Genomic DNA, 20,521 nt, shown 5'->3' on the forward strand with positions numbered 1-20,521 from the left:
CAATAATATACTAACACATCATGTATGATATTTAAAAACACATCATGTGTCACATTCATTAAATGATGTGGCAACACATTATTGGATGTATGTGTAAAGAATCTTTACACCGACAGTGCACAACAATTAAACTCAAAAAAATATATACAAATCAATTATATAAACAAATACAAAATTTCATATTTCTAAATAATCCTCTTATTTTTAATATAAATTAATATTAAACCTATCTATTTCACTATATTTTAAAATATTATCAATTATTTAATTATATATAATGATACTTATCATAATTATCGTTTTTCATTTATGAAAATATTTTAAGTGTGTATTTTAATCGATCCCGTGCAACGCACGGGTTTATTTCTAGTAATAATAACAAGAGAGAAGTAATGCACGGTTATTTCTCCTAGAAACGGTTTTATAGGTGAAAGTGTGTAGATAGTGGGGTAACATGATATTTCTATGCAAGAAGTATCTGCGTATAAAAGTTCCCCTCATTATCCCATGGGAATAGGAAGCCGGTGAACGTGGGAAAATTTATTTCTTGGGCATAAATCTTTCTTGGGAATGATTTTTAATTCTCTTGTAACAAACACAGTAACTTTTATTTCAATCTTTGGATTCTTGGAAATATTTCTAAAATCCCTAAAACAAACGCCTCCTAAAGGTTATGGATTATTTTATTGGTCAAAATGACACAAAATATGCTCCTTTAATTATGTGTCAATTTCTAAGAAAGGCTAAAATTGACCTTTCCATAGTTTTTTCTTTTCATATGTTATATATAGATAGATTGCACGGTGCCATCCCTTGGCTTTTGATGCATTGCAGCATATACAAAAACTATCCTGGCACTAGTTAGTTGCTCCATAGGAAATTGAGGAAGAATAATATGAGGAATCAAAACTCTAGGTGGATTTGGAATTATTGGTAGCTTTAGGATTAGGGTCTGTTTAATTGATTTATTTGAATTTATCCACTAACATAAGTGTTCTTGTTAGACAATTTGAGATTCAACTTGCTTCCATAAAATCTCTATAGAGTATCTTATGAAAACAACTTATGATTTATATAAAAACAGTTTGACTTTAGTTTATCTTGTTACAAAAATAGTTTATACATAATGCTATAAACACTTGAACTAAGTTGTAATGTATTCCACTTATAGCCATCCTTCCTTGAAGAAAGAAATTTCATCCTAAATTAGCTTTATCCAAATTCTAAAATTCAAGATGGTTAAGTAATCATTAACTTTACTAAAAAATACTAAAGGATTACAAGTCTAGAACTAAAAGGGCCAAACAAAACATTATACAAAACTAAGCCAGAGCATTAACCTGTAATCAGTGGAAAGCTACAGAGCTCCCAAAAAGAAAACCTATGAGAATTAAAGAGAAAGTATCTTGGATGACAATGTTATAAATCTAATCTATTCTTTCACTCAAATTTCTCCATTAATGCGCCCTATCACAGTGATGGTGTAACTCTTTCATTTCTATACCTCTGTGACATCTAATTAGTCCCAATTTCTGTTCATCCTTCAGATGATTACCGCAAGAATAAATGCCATATACTCCCATCATTGACCTGAGCGAAACCCAGGACGTACCTCCACTCATCACCTAATTTGAATACTTCATTTTCTTGTTTCCACGAGCCAGATCAGATTCAACATAGGTTTTGGTCTTTGGCAACGTGCCATGTATTTGTTGTTGCTTTAAGGAAAACTTGAATCTCAAAAGTAACGAGTTAGTCATTACGCCAATGGAACTCAACCCCATGAGAGCCCCTGCAATTGATGGAGTCAGCATGGTACCATTTACAGGAAATAACGCTCCAGCTGCAATTGGAATCCCTACCTGTATGAAGATTGAAGTATAATTACACCGTGAGAGTTGAATAAAGATAATATCAAATAGTATTCTTTCAGAAATTTAAAAAAAGAATAGAAACTTTTGAACAAAGAAAAAACTTATTAGTTCTAAACACACTTGAATCTGGTATCAAATAAATGTACTATCCCACGTGACCTAAACCTGAGTTTCATACAAAATCAGCACCATATTTGGATGGGAATGCTATCAGAAGTAAAAAAGGGAAGGGAAATCACATATGGTTTGGTTGCTCTGTTATGCCTAATCATATCGATTTTTTTTTTTTTTTATAATGATGAGGGACTAAGCCCACATATTGATATGTTTTAGTAGTATTTACTTTTGATGTCAGATCCAAAAGAAGGTTCAAGATCCATAAAGCAAAAGAAAAAATGTAACAATAGACTGACAAAAAAATACCACAAAAGTGCAATTTAAAAAAATTGTGGCAAACACAAAGTTATAAAGCGGAACTTGCATTTCCCACGTAGCAAAATTCAAGAAGCAACTTTTCAGGGGGAAAGGTCTATCTAAATGTTATAGGGAGGACAGGAAACTATGTCAACGAAATCACGTCAATCAAATTTTTATATCTGGACAGCAGCAAAACTTACAATGTTGTATATGAAAGCCCACCAAAGATTTTGCTTTACAGTATTCATGGTTAGCCTGCTAAGCTCCAAAGCATCAAGCAGCTGCATAGAAATAAAAATATTAGCTGCCCAATATGCATTCCATTAACTGTCCAATATGCATTCCATTATCATAATTGTTACGATAGTAGGGAAGATAACAATTAGAGTAGTCAGAAGGGAGACCAATTAGGAACAATTACAGAAGTTAACTTATTAGAGGGGATATCAGTTAGATAAATAGCAGGCGTAAAGATAGTAGAATTCATTCAGAAAACTCGAAAGTTAGTATGCAAAGGGATCAAGTCAAACATTAAAATAATGCAATGAATTGAAGAAGTTTTTGGGAAATATAAGACAGTTTTAAGCAAACCAAAAGGGAAAAGTGTTACCTGTGAGAGATGATTGTGCATCAATACAATGGAAGACACTTCACTGGCAGCTCCAACACCTCCACCCAATGCAATACCTATATGTGAAGAAGCCAGAGCAGCTGCATCGTTAATTCCATCACCAACCATAGCTACAATGTTCTTATCTTTCTGAAGTTCCTTTATGAACTTGTTCTTCTCTTCTGGTTTCACTTCAGATAGCACCTACAATTCAAAACATGCAAGACACCGAATTACCAAAAACATTTTCCATGCACTGAAAAATCATCAACAACATAAAATAAATTGGTGAACAACTTCAAACCCAAGACATCTATCCAAACATATAAGCTAAACTCCAGATATCCAGAAGAGGGATAACATGCCAAAAGGTGGAAAAAATTACTAAAACACCAGCCTCACATACACACAAAGTTTTATATGGTAAACTCAATTCAAACGGATAGTACTACAAATTGGCAAGCTTATAATGAACAAAATATAAAATTTCATGTGTTTAAGCATGGGACGGTCATGAACATCGACAAAGGTTGTAGCCCCACCTTGCAAGTTCTCTTTCTTTAGAGAAATATCATGTAGTATGTTGTAAACATTTTACCTTTGCTTTGGGAATCCCAACAAGAGATGCAACATATTCAGCTGCATTCCTTTTGTCTCCAGACAGCATGTAGACATCAATACCTTGCTTAGATAAGGTGTCAACAACATGTCTTGCATCTTTCCTTATCTCGTCTTCAAAATAAATCTGGCCAGCCAAAGTATCATCAACTCCAACATAGACAAAGGATTGGTTTTTACGCTCCACTTCTTGATGTATGCCACTGTTAACTCCATGCCTGCACATAGGAATTACCTGCTGAAGGTTTGATATTTATAAAAATAATAATTGTACAAGAAGACTATTATTTATTACAAGAGTTTTCAGAGTAAAGTCATTAAAATGATTTTTTTTTTTTGAGTTAATCTTCAAGTAGATTACAATATTTAGATTAAAGTTTGGGTGCCCTATCCTGCGGTCACAAATGTAGGGAGTGGGACCAGATGCATTCAAATTTAATTTATGCCATCAGATCCTGCCTTATATCCATTACATGGGAAATTTGGTGAGGTGTTTTAGGAGTCTGACAAGTTAGAGATAAGAGAAGGGTTGCCAACTATATGATAATAAGCCTAAAAACCCCACAAAGTGAGATAAGCAAACATTAGAGTTACCAAAATGAGCCAGAGTAGCCGAAGACGAAGCCTGTTGAACTGCCATCAAACATGAAAAAAAAAAGTAGGGTTCCAACTCGTAGAAAATAACACAAAGGGGGCGTTTGTTTCAAGGTTGTTAATTTTACTCCCAGGAATCATATTCCCAGGAAATAATAATGGGAACTTTATTCCCAGGTATTTAAAAAAAAAACATGTTTGGTTCATATTAACTACATTCCTAGGAATTATTGATAAAAGTGGGTAAAAGAGAAGTTATTGGAAGTTATTTAAAATGTATTCCCATTTTCATGGGAACTTTTCTTTCCCACCCATTTCCTTGGGAATAAAATCATGGGAATAAGAGAAATTATTGGAAGTTATTTTATTCCAAGGAAACTTCATATCCAGGAATAATTTCATGTCAAACTTGTAACAAACATGGGTATATTTATTCCAACCCATATATTCCCAGGAATATTATTCCTAACCTTGAAACAAACACCCCCAAACTGCAGTGAAGAAAACTTCGAAACAAGACCCACAAGCTGGAAAGGGTCTCAAACAAACAAAGAGGGTCTGACTATGCATCGGAGGCACAACAAACAAGGAATAACAGTACCAAAAGGCAGTGGTCAGTAACGTGCAGCTACAAACCAAAAACACCACATAGCAAGACGAAATCTACCAAAAACCAAATAGATGAGCTGAAACTCAAGACCCAAACAGCAAACAGGGACACAACATAATAGGCTAGGCCGGCGCACACGACGAAAGAAAAAGTGCCTCTATGTCTAGTGGCTTATGGGCCATTATTTTGCAACGGTGTTCTGGTGACTGACAGTATCTGAGACGGGTGGAGGGGCATGTGTCTCTGGAAGAGGCTCCGACCATGGTCCTGCTGCAGCTCTGGCAGTAGTTTTGATGGATGTGAGGTGGAGTTGTGACACCTGACTGCTGAACAGTGGGTAAACACTAAGCTGCTGAAACCCTAACAAATATGAGTGAAACAAGAGACGAAACTAAATTGAATTGGTTTAGAATAATTTATTGACTTGCATTCACAATGGGGTACTACAAATATATATACCAGAGAGAATCTATCAAAATAAGGAAACTATATCAATGATAATAAATAGAAAGAATAGTCCTAATTATGACTATAATCAACAAAAGAATCAAACTCAAGTACCTGGTTATCCATTCCAATGTCCCAACGGAGACCTTTTTGTTATTTACGGTAGCAACAACTCCAGATCCAGGTTCTTCCAGGAATGTTTCATCTGTTACCTGCAAATTTTGCTTAAAGAATAAGCTGGCTGTCATCAATTTTAGGACAAAAAGGTAACGCGCCTAAAATATGAAATGCACACATTACAACCAGTAAGTTTTATTCTAGTAATCTCATTGGTTAGTCAGACTACCAAAAAAGCTATATTCGGTGTTATTAATGAGTTGATCTCCTGTAGATAGAATAACATAATGACTGAAAAAGTTTACAAAAAGTTAAATATCCATTGACCTAGCTTCAATTAAAATATAGCATCTCAAATGTAAACATATCATGTAATGGTCATGAGATAACCCCAAATCCAGAGAATAAAATTAAACATTGTTGAGAAATAACATGAGAACCTTAGCATCATGACAATTAACTGCCTGAGCAGCACCCACAATTGCTTTCCCAACTGGATGTACTGAGTTTGATTCTACAGCAGCTGCTAACCTCAGAACTTCAATATCAGACAAAGCATTTATTTTAGTTTGGCTGCATTGAAAAAGCAGTGTTATAAGTTATAACACCTTTTAGTTTCACAACTTCGTAAAAAAATTGTATATACTCAGACTAAAGACAATATTTCCTATCATGTAATAACAACATGGGAATGGCTTCTCTCACTATTATTCATCGTCAAAATACTTAAACTCGATTCTAGTCTGACAGGAAAATATATATCATCTTGTATAGACAAATAACTAGAGATTTCAACGTTTTATAGAAAACATTCTTCAAATGAATTGAGTGTGATAATGGACACAAATGTTTTGCCCTACACTACCTTGAATTTGCATTTTCTATGTATGTGGGAGTGACGATCTTTGTCACAACAGGTTTACCAATCGTAAGGGTCCCTGTTTTGTCAAACACAACAGTGTTTACCAAGGCAAACTTCTCTAGAATGTTTCCACCACGCAAAAGTAATCCTCTTTTAGCTCCCAAAGAAGTTCCAACCTGTTAAACAAACACACAAATCAAACACAACAATAAGTAAGGTGGTGACAGATGTTGACTCTAGGCAGATTTTACCAGTACAGCAGTAGGTGTGGCTAACCCAAGTGCACATGGACAAGCAATAACCTGCATCAATGAACAAGTATTAATATCAGAACAGATACTAGAATTTTCATTGAATCAATATCTGAAAATTGGAAGCTCAAAATAGGCTCATTTCCTTTTTCTTATTAAGGAAAATAAGACTGAGAACAAGTAGCTGGACCGTGTATCAAAGTGTTTTTGCCTTCCAAAACCACTAAACTATATAAAAGAAGGGAAATTCTAATATGTGCCCTATGGGCACAAGTTAATAAACTAAATATAGAAATATTCTCTTGGAATTCGCGCATTCAATTCTTCAAAAGTTTTTTTTAAAAAAAAATTCAACACAAGATTTCTATTATTATATAACTTAACACGTGTCCCTATGTTAACAAAACTTAAGTGTCTAACAGCTCTTATGTCATGTAAAAATGTATTCAATTTAAAGGACTAAGCCATAATGAAAGAACCACTAAAACAGATCTTTACATTTGACTAACATTATTTAGATGAAGGAAAAATATTTGACAGGATGTATGTCCATAATAAATACTCCCTTTGCCCCTTATCATAAGACCCTTAACAAAATTCATGTGTATTAAGAAAAATAGTTGTAGCGTTAAATTTTTCAAAATATGTGTTACTTTTCCATAATTAGTAATTACCTTTGTAATTATTGATATCATAAAACAGAAAAATAATTTACGTTTTCCAATGGTAAATTAATAAGGGCATTTTTGTAAAGAAGTCATTAATGCATGTGTAATTTTGAAAGGGTCTTGTATTAAGGAGGGACAAAAATCTCAAACGGAGTCGAGTCTTATAATAAGAGACGAAGGGAGTATTTGAAAAACATACCAGAACACTGCATGCAAGCTGCAAAGCCAGTGAAACTGCACTTCCTTGGTATACAGCAGGAGGTAAAATCTGTGGGCCAAGCACACTCCAAAATGTAAATGTGGTAACAGAGATTGCCATTACTCCATACGTGAAGTATCCTGCTACCTGTATACACAAAATGCTGTTTCTCAATTTAGTGGAAGATATCTAAGAAAGAAGATAATGAAGGAGAACAGGCTTGTAACATTCATGTAATTGAAAATACATATAAAACTAGCAATGGAGCATATAAACTTTTTTTCTTTGAAATTGTCTATACACAGATTGATAAAGTTCTAGAGAGGAAAAAAAAAGACAAAATTTGATATTAGAACTGAAAATGTATCTATATATTGATCTCAGCTATTACATTTGCAGTAGTGCTTATATTGGCTCAATAGGGTTTAATTTTTATTCGTCCAAAACAGCACACCAAGGGTTGTCATCTTCCCACCAGCCCTCCCAGAACCAAATAAAAAGAGTTTAAGAAGAGATGTAAGGGAAGGGATTTCTAAACCATGGCATGAAACACAGCTCCACAGTCCTATTTGACAACAGAACTTACTGCATTTTTGGTTCTCAAAAATATTTAAAAGATTTCGTATTTCTTTCGTGGGACAGACACTGGAACATACACATAAAAGAAGAAAGAAAATAAAAAGGAAATATGATGTTGCATGGGCTACAACTTTTTTCTTTTTTGGTAAAAAAACAAATTCATTAAGACGAAGATAAGATTATTACAGAGTACAGTGAGAGACCCTCCTTAGAAAAGAAAGATGAAAACAAGAGAACAAAGAAAACTACAATAAGATAAACCAAGCCAATCACTTAACATATCAACTGGGGGATCCCCTTTGAAAAGATTGGATGTTTTTTACCAAATAAAAGCCAAAAACCTAATCCTATCCCAAAGAAACTGCTCATCCAAAGACATCATCTTGAAGATTTTAAAAAATTACTCTCCAGACAAAAGAGCCAATACCTGATTATTATAATTTTGAAGAACATAATCATATTATACAGCTATGATGCTTGGACCCCCTTAGAAAGGCCAACTATAACAACACCCCCTCGCCCCCCAGAAAAAAAATCATGCACTCTTAAACCATTCTGAGCATGTAAAACTGTTTATAATCAAGTTCCATATTTTTTTGGGTCAAATTTATCAAGACTGTTTAATTTTCCAAGACAGAAAAAAGCATCAATCGCAATCCTTAATCTAATCAGTAGGAACAAAACATACTCGCTATAAAATAATGGGATTCAGTGCGAGAACCTTGTCAGCCAACCGTTGTACAGGAGCTTCTCTACTTTGTGCCTCTTCAACTAGACGAATAATGTCTCCTATAGCAGTCTCACCACCTGGTCTCCGCACCTCTATTGTAAGAGTTCCATTAAGATTTATACTTCCAGCTGCAACCTCACTCTAAAGACAAAACCCATCCATCAGTTACTTAATTCAACTGCTAGAACTTCCACAGGTACAGAAATGTTATAGGGATGATCACATATCAACACACAAAATGAAGTGTGCTCATCATCAGTTAAGATGCACCTATACAATGTTACCATTAAAAACATAACTGTATTCCTGTTTGATTGACATAGGGTAGGTACAACACATAATTCCCTAGGAAATTTAGAATCAATGATCACAGCATCCACCATCATTAAAATGCACCATCAATATCTACAAGTCATGTTAGTCAAATATATAATAGATCTCAGATTATAATGTGTTGAGACGCAATTTACCCCAAGTTCTTTGGTTACTGGCAGCGGCTCCCCGGTGAAACTTGACTCATCTACACTACTTCTACCAGCTCTCACAATCCCATCAGCTGGAATACGATCCTAGAAAAATAGAGAAGTAGCTACGATAAATGTTTTATGCACATCAACCATCAAAATCTAAGCAGAACATGTTTAAACTTCAAATCACAATCATCAACAGTTTAGCAACACAAACACTGTCATACTTTAGGAAATTGGAATCAAAGTGGTTAGATAGGCAATCTTTCCTTCACCTCTTCCCCCAGTAGCGGACATAAAGCATATCAGTATAATCATTTTGTTCATTTTCTTTAATACCTCACTGGGTACTTTAGTCATCCAAAGATACACTAATAAAAGCCAGCCTTTCTAAAATAGACAACCAGAGCTTCATAAGATGCCCAAAAGGGGTGAAGCGGTTATAGGGTTGATATCTGATAATATGAATGTTCTGATATTACTTACTCCGGGTAATATGATAATTTGATCTTCAATGGAAAGACTGTCAGAAGGAACTTCAACAACTGAGGCAGCATCTGTTTCCCCATTATTAACTAGAAGGCGAGCTTTAGATGGCAATATGCTAAGAAGTCCTGTCATATCACTGGTTGCTTTAATTTTAGCTCTCTGTTCAAGATTCCTTCCCAACAAGACAAATGCAATCAGCATAATAGGTTCCTCAAAAAACGCCTTCCAACCCTGCATTATAAATTTCATTTAACACAAATAAACTACCATTGATATCTATTGCATGTCCATCTTCATAATTTAAACCAAAAATATAATAGTCAATTAGATCAATTGATCCCACCAAATTTCTTTTGAGTTTACCCATGCAAAATTCTTTGTAATTCTCATTGATATGATACAAAATACATGAGGGTATAAATAATCTAGGGAATAAAATCAAATAAGGAAACTACTTAACTCCTATATTTGCAACAAAAGAGAGATTCTATACGATTGTAAATGGATAGTAACAGTTATCCAGTTAATAATAACAATACAGCTGTCCCTTAATGGCCCGGCCTTGATGGGGGAGAAAAACTACTTTTTAAAGTTTAGGGACTAAAACCAACAATCGCCCTAAATTGGGAAGCTAAAAACATTACATACTTATTATATAACACCTCTTGATTGCTTTCATTCCAAATACTCTCATCAACCTAAGGAATTCAAATTTTCTATCTTCTTTAGTCTTTTTAAGTTAACTAAGTTACGAAATACTAATCTAACAACTAATTACTAACATTGGCTGTTTCAAAGAAAAAAAAGTTACAGAATGTAGCCGCCAACTGAATAAATTGAAAATTACAAGTTGGAGATAACAGATTCCAAAAATACATTTTACCAATTTCGGCAGCAAAACCGCAAATGAACTGACTGTGAATGATGACAAAGCCCCAAGACCAACTAAGCTGTTCATGTTTGGCGCCCTTTTAAAAAGGCTTTTTAAGCCATCAAGGATAAGTTGGCGGCCGGGACCAAGTAACGTAAGCAAACACAAGGATAGATGAAACCCAACAGAATGAAATGCATGGATCCATGGTGCCTTTGCTGCAAAGAGATGAGAGAGATGGCCAACGAGACACGCGGCACAAAGAGCCCAGGAAACAGCTAGCTCACGACCTTAAAACAGTGTATCATAATGAAAAGAAACACGTCAATTAGCCTCAGAAGTCACGGCAGATGAATCATCACGGCTTAACTACACATTTGGTCCCTTTCGTTTATTTTAGGTTTCAATTTGATCCCTTACGTTTAAAAAGTATCAATTTGGTCTCTTACGTTTATTTTAGGTTTCAAGTTAGTCCTTTCCGTTAGTTTTGTCACTAACACCGTTTGAACAGTACATGTGTCGGTGTGTCCAAGTGCCATGTGTCAGTCCACATATGCAAATTGGCTGTCACATGTGACAAAATTGACGGAAAGGACTAACTTGAAACCTAAAATAAACGTAAGGGACCAAATTGATACTTTTTAAACGTAAGGGACCGAATTGAAACCTAAAATAAACGTAAGGGACCAAATGTGTAATGTAGTTAAGCCAATCATCACAGACAACCACTCAGAAGTATCTTAAAGAGGATCTTGTTGCTACATTAAAAAGAGATGCTTACCACTTTCTTTTAATTGTCTGTTTCTTTCCTCCATCTTTCTTTCAAAAATTTGTAAGAAATTTTCTCGTGTTGAATCTGCACTTTCAGAAACAGCAGAATAGTCACACAGACAAACATATCATTGGAGAAAGCTAGTATAATTTTAAACAAGGTTTAAACATGTTTGCGTTTTTTGTTTTTGTCCCTGGATTTATTTATTTTTATTTAATGGACCCAATAATATTGTTTTCCATTTTGGTCCTAGTTATTTTGTTTTAGTCTCTACTATTTTTTTTTGGTCCACATAATATTCTATATTCGGTTTATGTTCAATTAATCTCAGTATAATAGGGAGTAAAAGGATAAAAACTGGTTTCGAACAAATATATATCACATGGAAGGGACTAAAAAAGAAAAAATATTATAGAAAACAAAAAAAAATACCAAACTATATGTATTAATGGGAGCTTGAACACAATTATTGATAACTAAACGATTGCTACTTTCACATTCAACATCAGCAAATTCTTTAACATTCCAGGGAGATTCAAGACAGACACGGCTCTAGGATACCCATCACAAGAAGCCACAGAGGCCCACTGAAAGGAGAGATTATATTATAACATCAGTTACGCCACTTAACCCACCAAACTTCATATAAACCAAATGAATAACAACATATGGTAATGTCTAATTTCATTTGAAGTGATGACTTCTAAGAGGACAACTAGAGGAGTAGAGTATGCAATACCATGTGTAAGTCTATTTGACAATTTAACTCTACCTAGTTTATACCGTTCCCAAATAGAAGTTGAGAAGAAAGTTGGTTGTCATTGATTGATACTCAGAATTAAAGAATTTCCAACCCAAATCCTAGATGAATAACCAACCAAGCATAGACTCAAATAATAAACTATGGAGAAGATGAGAATCTAGAAATAGATAGGAATGAGGTGCATATACTTGTAATTTGCAGTAATTAAAGAATGGAAAAGAATAATAACCAGCCAAGCATGCAATTTATATGATGATTATACATATAGCAAGGAACTAGATCATCAGTAAGTAGCAAGGCAAGCCCTTTACTCAACCAACAAACACCGAAAAATACACTACGTAGATGAGCTTAAAAATATACCTCGAAGGCAAGAATTGAAACCACAGCTAGTTAAATGTTCTGCAAGTGTCTTCCCTAATTGCTTTTGCCAATTTGGTGCAGTTTTTGCTTCGGATACAGGCCAAACTATTACTGTCTCTGTTGTTAAATTTACACTAGCAGACGACACTTGTGGCTGCCGTTAACGTAAAAAGTAAACAATCAGGATTCTGATTACAAAAAGTTGAAAATATATGTAAGCAAGAATATAAAAACTAATTTTTCCCTTTTGTTCAGAAAAAATAAAGATGTGTTAATGTGTTATCAAGGATACACACACACACACAACTAAAATAGAATGTCGATCATAGTCTCGAACTAATTTTCAAACTTTTTTGAGAATAATAATATAAAAAAGCAAATTCAAATTTAAGAAAAATCAGGAACTGAGGTTTTACAAAAATCAGTGGTTTAGTGATTGAGGGTTCTTAAATTTGAAGTAGCTTTTTTATCCCTCCCCTCCAAACTCCCAAACATAACGACTGATTGCTATAAAACCTGAGTTCGCGTTTTTATACATCAATGCTAAATGCTAATCAATAATCATCCAGACTTATGAAACTTAAAAATAAAATACTGTAGCTTATCCCATTTCAAGCACCTAACCATATAAACTCAATAAAACACCATCAACATTACATTAATCACCTCAGAAATACGATAATTAAAGCATCATGGAATGACGAAAATCAAATAGAATCCAATATACAAAAACTCACTTGACTTTCCAGAATCTTTTTCACAGATGCTGCACATCCCCCACACACCATTCCCTATCACGTAAACAAACAAAACTGAATTATTCAACAACAACAAAACCAAAGAAAAATAATAAGAACAAAAAAAAAAGTGTGAAGAGTTCAGAGTTCAGACCGAAACATCAAGAATGATAACATCAGGTGAAAGAGATGAAAGCTCTTGAGCCACATCTCCAACCAAATTGATTCTAACATCACCAGACTCACCACCAGAACCACCACCACCACCTCCACCACCATTTCCAACTCCAGCACCACCATTTCCACCGCCGGCAGAAGAACCAAAAGAAGCAGCGGAGCTCGAAACGCAGCGCGTACGGCACGAAGTTGGTGAAAGCAGCGCGTGGAAGTTACGGAGCGAGGGCGATAACGGCACAGAAGTGAAAGAGGTGGAAGAAGACGGAATGCGAAAGTGATTGTTGTATGAAGTAACAGCAGCGTATTTCAGATTGCGACGACGGAGGAGTGAACGAGGAGGCGCGCCGGAGAAATGACGGTGGAGTGTTCTGAAGAGTAGAATCTGCGCCGTGGTGGTGAGGGATAAGGCAGAATCCATTGGATTGGAATTGAAGAGAATAGAGAAGAATTGCAGTTATCCTAATATCATCATCTATCTACTACTAGTACTAGTCACGCGCATAGCTTGTTATCTTGGCTCGTGTATATAGCATCGCGTTTTCGAATTTCTTACTTCTGTTAGCTCTTCATTTCGCTGCACAATATCACACCTTACACACTAAACTCGTGGAAATAATGTTATGATGACTTTATTTTTTTTATCTATTTAAAAAAGGAAAATGTTAAATAATGCACTCGGTGCACTAGTTAAACACATAAATAAGAAAATTTTGTCTTAAAACTCGTGCATTCAATGCATTAAAAGTATAAAAAATTGTTTTTATCAACATTAACTTTATGTTTTATTTTTATTTTTGGTATGTTTAACAAGTGCACCGGATACACTGTTTAATATGAACTTTAAAAAAACAGTCGTAGATAATTCATGGATTATTCCACATAAACTATTCAATTTTATCTCTTTTGCCGAGTTTTATAAAAAAATATCCTCAAATAATAAATAAATTTGTAGTAGTTGGCTAAGAAGTACTACCTACTTAAGATATTGGTTGAGAAATAAAAAAAATTATATAATAAAAAAAGTAAATTGATATTGGAAAAATTATGTATTTATGCATGTAACTTGCTTAAAGAATTATAATTTAATGTGATATTTACTACTTACTATAGAAATTATATATTTTTTTGTTATCCTAAAGTATTTTATATGTATTTTTCAGGTCGAAAAAGCTACTAAAATTTTTGTTTTAGGTCTACGACTAAAAATTATTGATGATTTACAAAAAAAAAGCTTTGTATATTGTGTAGAAAATTTTATTTTAGATCTAACTTACCATTGAAAATTATTAAGCTGTCTCTAATATTTACTTTAACCTAAAAAAATAATTATAAAAAAGATTTAACAACAAAACTCATAAACTAAATATAAAAACTAGGTTATTGCAGATTGGAATTGCATTTCAAAACATCAAAGTGCGCTTACATTGGTTGAAAAATATCATAAATGAATGAACAATCTGAAAATAATGTAAATTTTTTTTTTTTTACAAAAAATAATGTAAATGTTGTATCTTCAATAACATGGTTCAATCCCCCGCAACTGCTATCGGGAGGAGGCTGAAACACTCGATGCCAAACTAATCCTCGAACCAGATTAAACTAGTGGTGAAAGAAGAAAATAAATAAATAACACATACAAAATTAAGTTGGCTAAAAAATATCGATGTAATGGAAATTTGTACTCAATCTTAGAAGATATGTCTGCATTCAGCTTTTGTGAATGAAAAAAAAATGCATATACACTCAGTCACTCACTATATACTATTTTGCGAGCAATGTTGATTTTGTTCTTACTTTCAAATCCGACAAATAAGTGTTGTGTGTTTGTTAAGAAATAAAAAGGATGTATTCCTTTTCTTCACAACCCAAAAATAAAAACTCCTACTCTGACGAAAAGAAAAGAAAGGTGCCATGTTATTTAGAATATGTCAGGAGAATTGAGTGCAATTTTTCCTTATATCAAAATGTCTTTTTAATGAAAGCCTTAAAAAAATACCCTAGAAGATTTGAGCTTGTTTCTTTCACTGTGTGGTTTGTGTCGCGGGAGAAGTGGAACAACGTTCCAAAGCGGAAGTGAATGCCTAGAAGATTTCCACTGGAGACCCCCTTGTACAATGTGCATAAATCATAACATTATTGGGATGTTGAAAGTTGTGTGCCATTGCTATATACTACTCATTTGTTGGAAAGATTTTCTGGAGATTTGTGATATGTAAGACATGTCAAGATTATGAAAACAAAAGAAAAATCTTCAATCTGTGAATCAAGGATGGCTTCAAACTTTTCGTTTACTCCACTTCAAAATACACCTTATCAACCAAAATGTTACCAACAGTATGGTTTCCATGGTGTACTTGTCTGACTATCAAACACTTATGTATCACTATACAATCACTCTGCGTCAAAGTTCTCTGTCATTCCAGCAGCGGAAGAAGTCCTAAACTAATGGTAACTCTCTTATTAACATGGTTTTCAAATCATGTAAGTTGTATACAATCATTAATGTATATAGTCTAATCATAACCAGCATGTTCATTACAAAAAATAGTATAACCAGTATATGTACTGTCATCCAACGTATGATTGAAGTATAGGAATTATGTATAATCAAAACATTGGTTGGTGCTTATAGGTTTCTTTTTTATGAAGAGGTGCTTATAGATTCGTAATGCAAGCTAAATGAGTAATTTTATATTCATGATAGTAGCCCTAATGATAACCAAGAGGAGCTGGTGCATCTCGCAGTTCTTTACCGTGGAAGTGGATATCCTGCATGAAAGAACAGAATAGTAATAAAAAACTAGGGAACACCGGTGCAAAACCAATGCCCAGCATTTTTATCAAAAAGAAGGAAAAAAAAACAATGGACAACATTCAAGATAACAAACATGGTAAATCAGGTAGCCTGTTATTCAAAACAACTATGAATCAGCCACTCTTTAAACAAAGTTTTCAACATAAAACATACCAATACCGGAACTCACCCAAATGAACAAATCAAACCACAAAATGTATCTTACTCTAAGTATGTCATCTGCCAAAGTGGTTACAATTTCAGGGTTTTTTTGCAAAATCAAAATGAAATGCATCACTGATATGCACAAGATGTGCAGAATGTCTTACAAGCAACCTCCAAAAGAGATCCAATACCCATAATATATGGTAATAAAACCAAACCAAAATTAATGCATTACATCACAATTTGGCATTCTTCCACACCAAAACATAAGCTACTCCCTCAAGAAGCAACCACTGATATCAGTCTCAAATTGACTGCAATTATCTCCATATTCCATAATTTCCCCTATGGCAAAAACATATCTAACCGCTATATATTCTCAGACAACCCTCCACAACATCAAATATGTACATTCACTAACACCTCCCCATTGAATAAATTCTCTCCACCAATTCCACTTTCCTTCACCCCTCTCTGAACTTGTTCCACACACCTCCACAACATCGGCATCCTTCTTCGTTGTTATCTGAAATAACAGTGCAAAGTTCTCTTTTAAATTCTCTCCTTGTCCTACTGATGGATCACTCCAAAATAACGTATCACTCCCCTCCCCCACTACTTTCCTAAGCTTAATAAAAAGCCAGCATTTTTTTAATCTCCTCATCCCTCCAGGTGGTTACAATTTCTAACCTCCCTACAAGTTGGTAACAAGTAAATCTTCAATATGAGGGTGAAGTGAACAATTAAATGTATACTGATTTCTGTCAATTTGACTACGCTCGACAACAAATGTATGCCTTTTGGTAGTCCATATGCTTCTGCAGCCCTTTGTACAGTCTTTAGCAACACAACTTAAGTTTCAATTCTAAGCAATGCATGTGCGGAAATTAGGGGGAAAGGCCGTCTGGCTTCTGCCAGAATATTATCCTTAGTGTATATTACTTTCTATCAATCCTAAATTGTACAGTTTTCATGTTTTGTTTTTCAAAAAAAAAATTATTCAAGAGAATAACAAAATGATAGAAGCATAAAAACAATATACTGCAAACACAAATTTAAAATGATATGTTGGTGGGCATGAACGAGCATAGTTTTTTGAAGAAAAAAATAACATAATAAAGCAATAAGAACACTCACTGAAGCAAAATGGTTAACATCTCGATGGTGAGCCTCATCAGCACGAATGACTGTTACAACATCTTTCAATTTGGCATCCTTGGGAAGCCTCCAATAGTCTATAGCAATGGCAGGAGCAGAAACATTTTCAACTGCACCACTCTCAATGTCCTTTAAGTACTCAGTGTAGGAATGTACAGCTTCTTCCTCAAGGTACCCAACAACTCTATGAGCCAGCTTTGGAGAGAGTATGTAAACTACAAAGAACGCATTGAAGAAAACTCCCTGCACAGCAAGAACCAACAGTCTTTCATACCATTTCGGCTTCACAAGTTCTACCATAGTCATTAAATGCATCCTCTCATTCTCTGCTTCTTCAAGCAATGCTTTGATCCAACCACCGCTATGCTGAAACTTACGGAGTGACCTGAGGTGCAACAGCATCCCTCCTACCATTCCAGGTACAGCTGCAACTGTTTCAAGCATCATTGCGCGACAACCATACTGCCTCTGAAATTTCGCATAAATTACGATGAATAACAACAATTGAACCAATTTCCATGAAGAAATAACAAAATCTGAAAATCAAATGCTATATTACTAATATTAATATATTACACACCTTGAAAAACAAATCAGTGGGAATTCTGAGAAGCTTCACTGTCCTATAAGCAACTTTATCCAGAAAATTCTTTGGCACATGATGCTTACTCAAATCAATGGACAAATTCGATTGATAAGTCTCCCATGGCTATAAACACAAAAATATAAATCATGAATCAGTAACCATGACAGTAACACTATTATCAACAACGAAATTGCGTCTCATAAGTTAAATTCCGCATATAGAAATCATGAATAGGTAACCATAGCAGTAACACTATTATCAACAACGTAATCGCACCTCATAAGTTAAATTCTGCATATAGAAATCATGAATCATTAACCATATTAACAATAACACTATTATCAACAACGAAATCGTGTCTCATAAGTTAAACTTCGCATATAGAAACCGCATATAGAAATTGTGAATCAGTAACCATAACAGTTACATTATTATCAAACAACGAAATCACGTCTCATAAGTTAAATTCTGCATATAGAAATCATGAATCAGTAACCATAACAGTAACACTATTATCATCAACGAAATCGTGCCTCAAGTGTTAAATTCCGCATATAGAAATCATGAATCAGCAACCATAACAATAACACTATTATCAACAACAAAATCGCGCCTCATAAGTTAAATTCCGCATATAGAAATCATGAATCAGTAACCATGACAGTAACACTATTATCAACAACAAAATAGCCTCTCATAAGTTAAATTCCGCATATAGAAATCATGAATCAGTGAAAAAAACAAATCGACACAAAGAAATTATTCAATTCAGAAAATCTTTAGGTCTTTACCATAAAGCAGTTCCAAGGCCACTCTGTTCCATCTTCTCTCGTAATCTTCGGCCTGGAAATTCCCCAATAACTCGACACCACCGCGTTATTCTTTTTCCCCGAACTCTCCTCCTTCTTCTCCTTCTCCGTCGACTTCACCTCCGTCTCACTCGCCGCTTTCGAAGACATCATCCTCTTCCAGTAAAAGAACCCTCCGTTTCTGCCATCGGCGGCGAAGTTCCTCTGTCTCATCTCCTCCGCCAGGAATGGCCTCATAACCGCCGAACCGTGACGGTTACAGTTCCGTCCACCGATCAAAGTTCGGCGAATCACATAGCACAATGCTGAATGCTTCATCTTGGAATCACGTTTTGCAGAGTTCCCAAGAAATCTGGAAATACGGTTACTGAAGAAGAAGCATAGTGTTTATATATGGGTCCCATTTACGTGCATGACTTGTGAGGACTGGTTTTTCGCCGTTGATTGAATGGGTTAGAAATGTGATTGACGGCTGAGATGACGGGAAAGGTATGGAGGGAGATTAACGTGCAATAACGCGCGTATATTTTGGATAACAAATTGTTAAGTATCTACTTGGAGTAAGGCGGTATGAAATTGGGTTTTGATTTGATGAGGTAAAGATAACATTAGTGCTTGAAATTGTCCAATCAGGGGGAGGATTGGAATTGTTGATGTTTTACGGTAACCGTTGGATCTTAGAGGAGAGGACAATGATATAGCCAATGGAGAGGACAAATCCAGATCCCATCTCAAGAATGTTCATAGTATTTTTTTTTAGTATAAATAAATAGGCTTTGTCTAATGTGAACCGGTGGATGATGTCTTTCATCATGCACAAGTAACTTTTTAACTTTTAGATTTAGTAATATTTGATCCAAGGGTCAAGATTTTATCAACCATTAAGTCATTAACAAGTCACTTAAAGGTCACATTTTTTAACAATATGAAATTCTATTTCAACCCCCACTGTTAGCTGGTTTCAATTTTAGACAAATGGGTTACAATTGAAAATACTCATAAGAGAAGTTCAAAGGGTTGAAAATGCAAGAGGGTATTGGATGCTTGAAATCTTTGCAAAAGCTTTAGTTTTTGGAAGCAGATCATGGTGGAATAGTCCTTATGCAAGAGCTCAAAATGTTGAAATAGGCATAAGATGTGTGAAGACAGAACATGGAAATGAATTATGTGTTGCAATACAAGAGATGGAATTCCTTGAATCTCTAAATATTACTGCTAAAGACGAGGAAGAAATGAACTTGGATTTGGCACCAGCTCCATGCAATCTTAGAGTGGTCAATTTGAAAGCTAGACTAACCACGTTACCTAATTGGATTCACCGTACTAAATTCTATCTGAAATATTTCTTCCAATCTCATTCCATTAAAATGTCTCATTTAATTTCTTTCTTACAATCCTCCATATCCCATTGATATGAACAAGACATTTTAGATCTGAGATTTACTTTTGCTATGAACACAGTCATTTAAATTCTTTCTTCATATCCTCCATATCCCACCGTACGGCGTCTATTATTTGTATAGATTCGGTGGGATTTTTTCGTTTGTGCTTCAGATCTGTTATTTTGTTTTTGTTTTGCTTTTAAATATGTTGAATGTTTAAATCTGATTTATTTATTTTTTATGCTATTAACACTGTGGAAGTGTGTGTGAAGAAGAAATTGATCTTCAATTTCAGAGATAATTAAGTCTTTGCCCAGAAAATTGACATTGCAGCATGTTGAAGAAGAAGATAAACAGTGTATATACGTTGTTGATGAAGAAGAAGATAACATAGTGTTTTCTTATTTTTTAT

The 20,521-nt window shown here is 34.5% G+C and overlaps 2 protein-coding genes across 2 annotated transcripts; both read right to left on the reverse strand.

Moving 5' to 3' along the window:
• Positions 1-1,224: 1,224 nt before the first annotated feature.
• LOC123912702 (copper-transporting ATPase PAA1, chloroplastic) lies at positions 1,225-13,834 on the reverse strand. The gene is made up of 17 exons (XM_045963256.1): positions 13,193-13,834; positions 13,039-13,092; positions 12,302-12,455; positions 11,185-11,259; positions 10,416-10,693; positions 9,530-9,763; positions 9,047-9,145; positions 8,568-8,717; positions 7,268-7,414; positions 6,401-6,451; positions 6,153-6,325; positions 5,728-5,860; positions 5,285-5,382; positions 3,500-3,737; positions 2,902-3,105; positions 2,492-2,572; positions 1,225-1,862 (listed from the first exon to the last, which is right to left on the reverse strand). The coding sequence occupies exons 1-17, from the start codon at positions 13,631-13,633 to the stop codon at positions 1,626-1,628; spliced, it is 2,847 nt and encodes a 948-aa protein (XP_045819212.1). The 5' UTR covers positions 13,634-13,834; the 3' UTR covers positions 1,225-1,625.
• Positions 13,835-15,653: 1,819 nt separating this feature from the next.
• Positions 15,654-19,460, reverse strand: LOC123917100 (ubiquinol oxidase 2, mitochondrial). Its single transcript, XM_045968726.1, has 4 exons — positions 18,710-19,460; positions 17,913-18,041; positions 17,312-17,800; positions 15,654-15,984 (listed from the first exon to the last, which is right to left on the reverse strand). Exons 1-4 carry the CDS (start codon positions 19,043-19,045, stop codon positions 15,925-15,927), a joined length of 1,014 nt encoding a protein of 337 aa, XP_045824682.1. The 5' UTR covers positions 19,046-19,460; the 3' UTR covers positions 15,654-15,924.
• Between the last annotated feature and the right edge of the window lie 1,061 nt (positions 19,461-20,521).

Source organism: Trifolium pratense, linkage group LG3 (assembly GCF_020283565.1).
Source record: "Trifolium pratense cultivar HEN17-A07 linkage group LG3, ARS_RC_1.1, whole genome shotgun sequence".
In the NCBI taxonomy this organism is placed as follows: Eukaryota; Viridiplantae; Streptophyta; class Magnoliopsida; order Fabales; family Fabaceae; genus Trifolium; species Trifolium pratense.

Excerpts from the sequence above, each read along its gene's own strand:
- LOC123912702 (XM_045963256.1), bottom strand. The coding sequence starts at position 13,633 with ATGGATTCTGCCTTATCCCTCACCACCACGGCGCAGATTCTACTCTTC. Across the intron at positions 8,718-9,046 it reads CAGTAACCAAAGAACTTGGG|AGTGAGGTTGCAGCTGGAAG; the intron begins GTAAATTGCGTC and ends TTTTGTCTTTAG. Across the intron at positions 5,383-5,727 it reads TTAATTGTCATGATGCTAAG|GTAACAGATGAAACATTCCT; the intron begins GTTCTCATGTTA and ends CAAAATTTGCAG.
- LOC123917100 (XM_045968726.1), bottom strand. The coding sequence starts at position 19,045 with ATGAAGCATTCAGCATTGTGCTATGTGATTCGCCGAACTTTGATCGGT. Across the intron at positions 18,042-18,709 it reads GGCCTTGGAACTGCTTTATG|CCATGGGAGACTTATCAATC; the intron begins GTAAAGACCTAA and ends TTGTGTTTATAG. Across the intron at positions 17,801-17,912 it reads CCACTGATTTGTTTTTCAAG|AGGCAGTATGGTTGTCGCGC; the intron begins GTGTGTAATATA and ends GCGAAATTTCAG.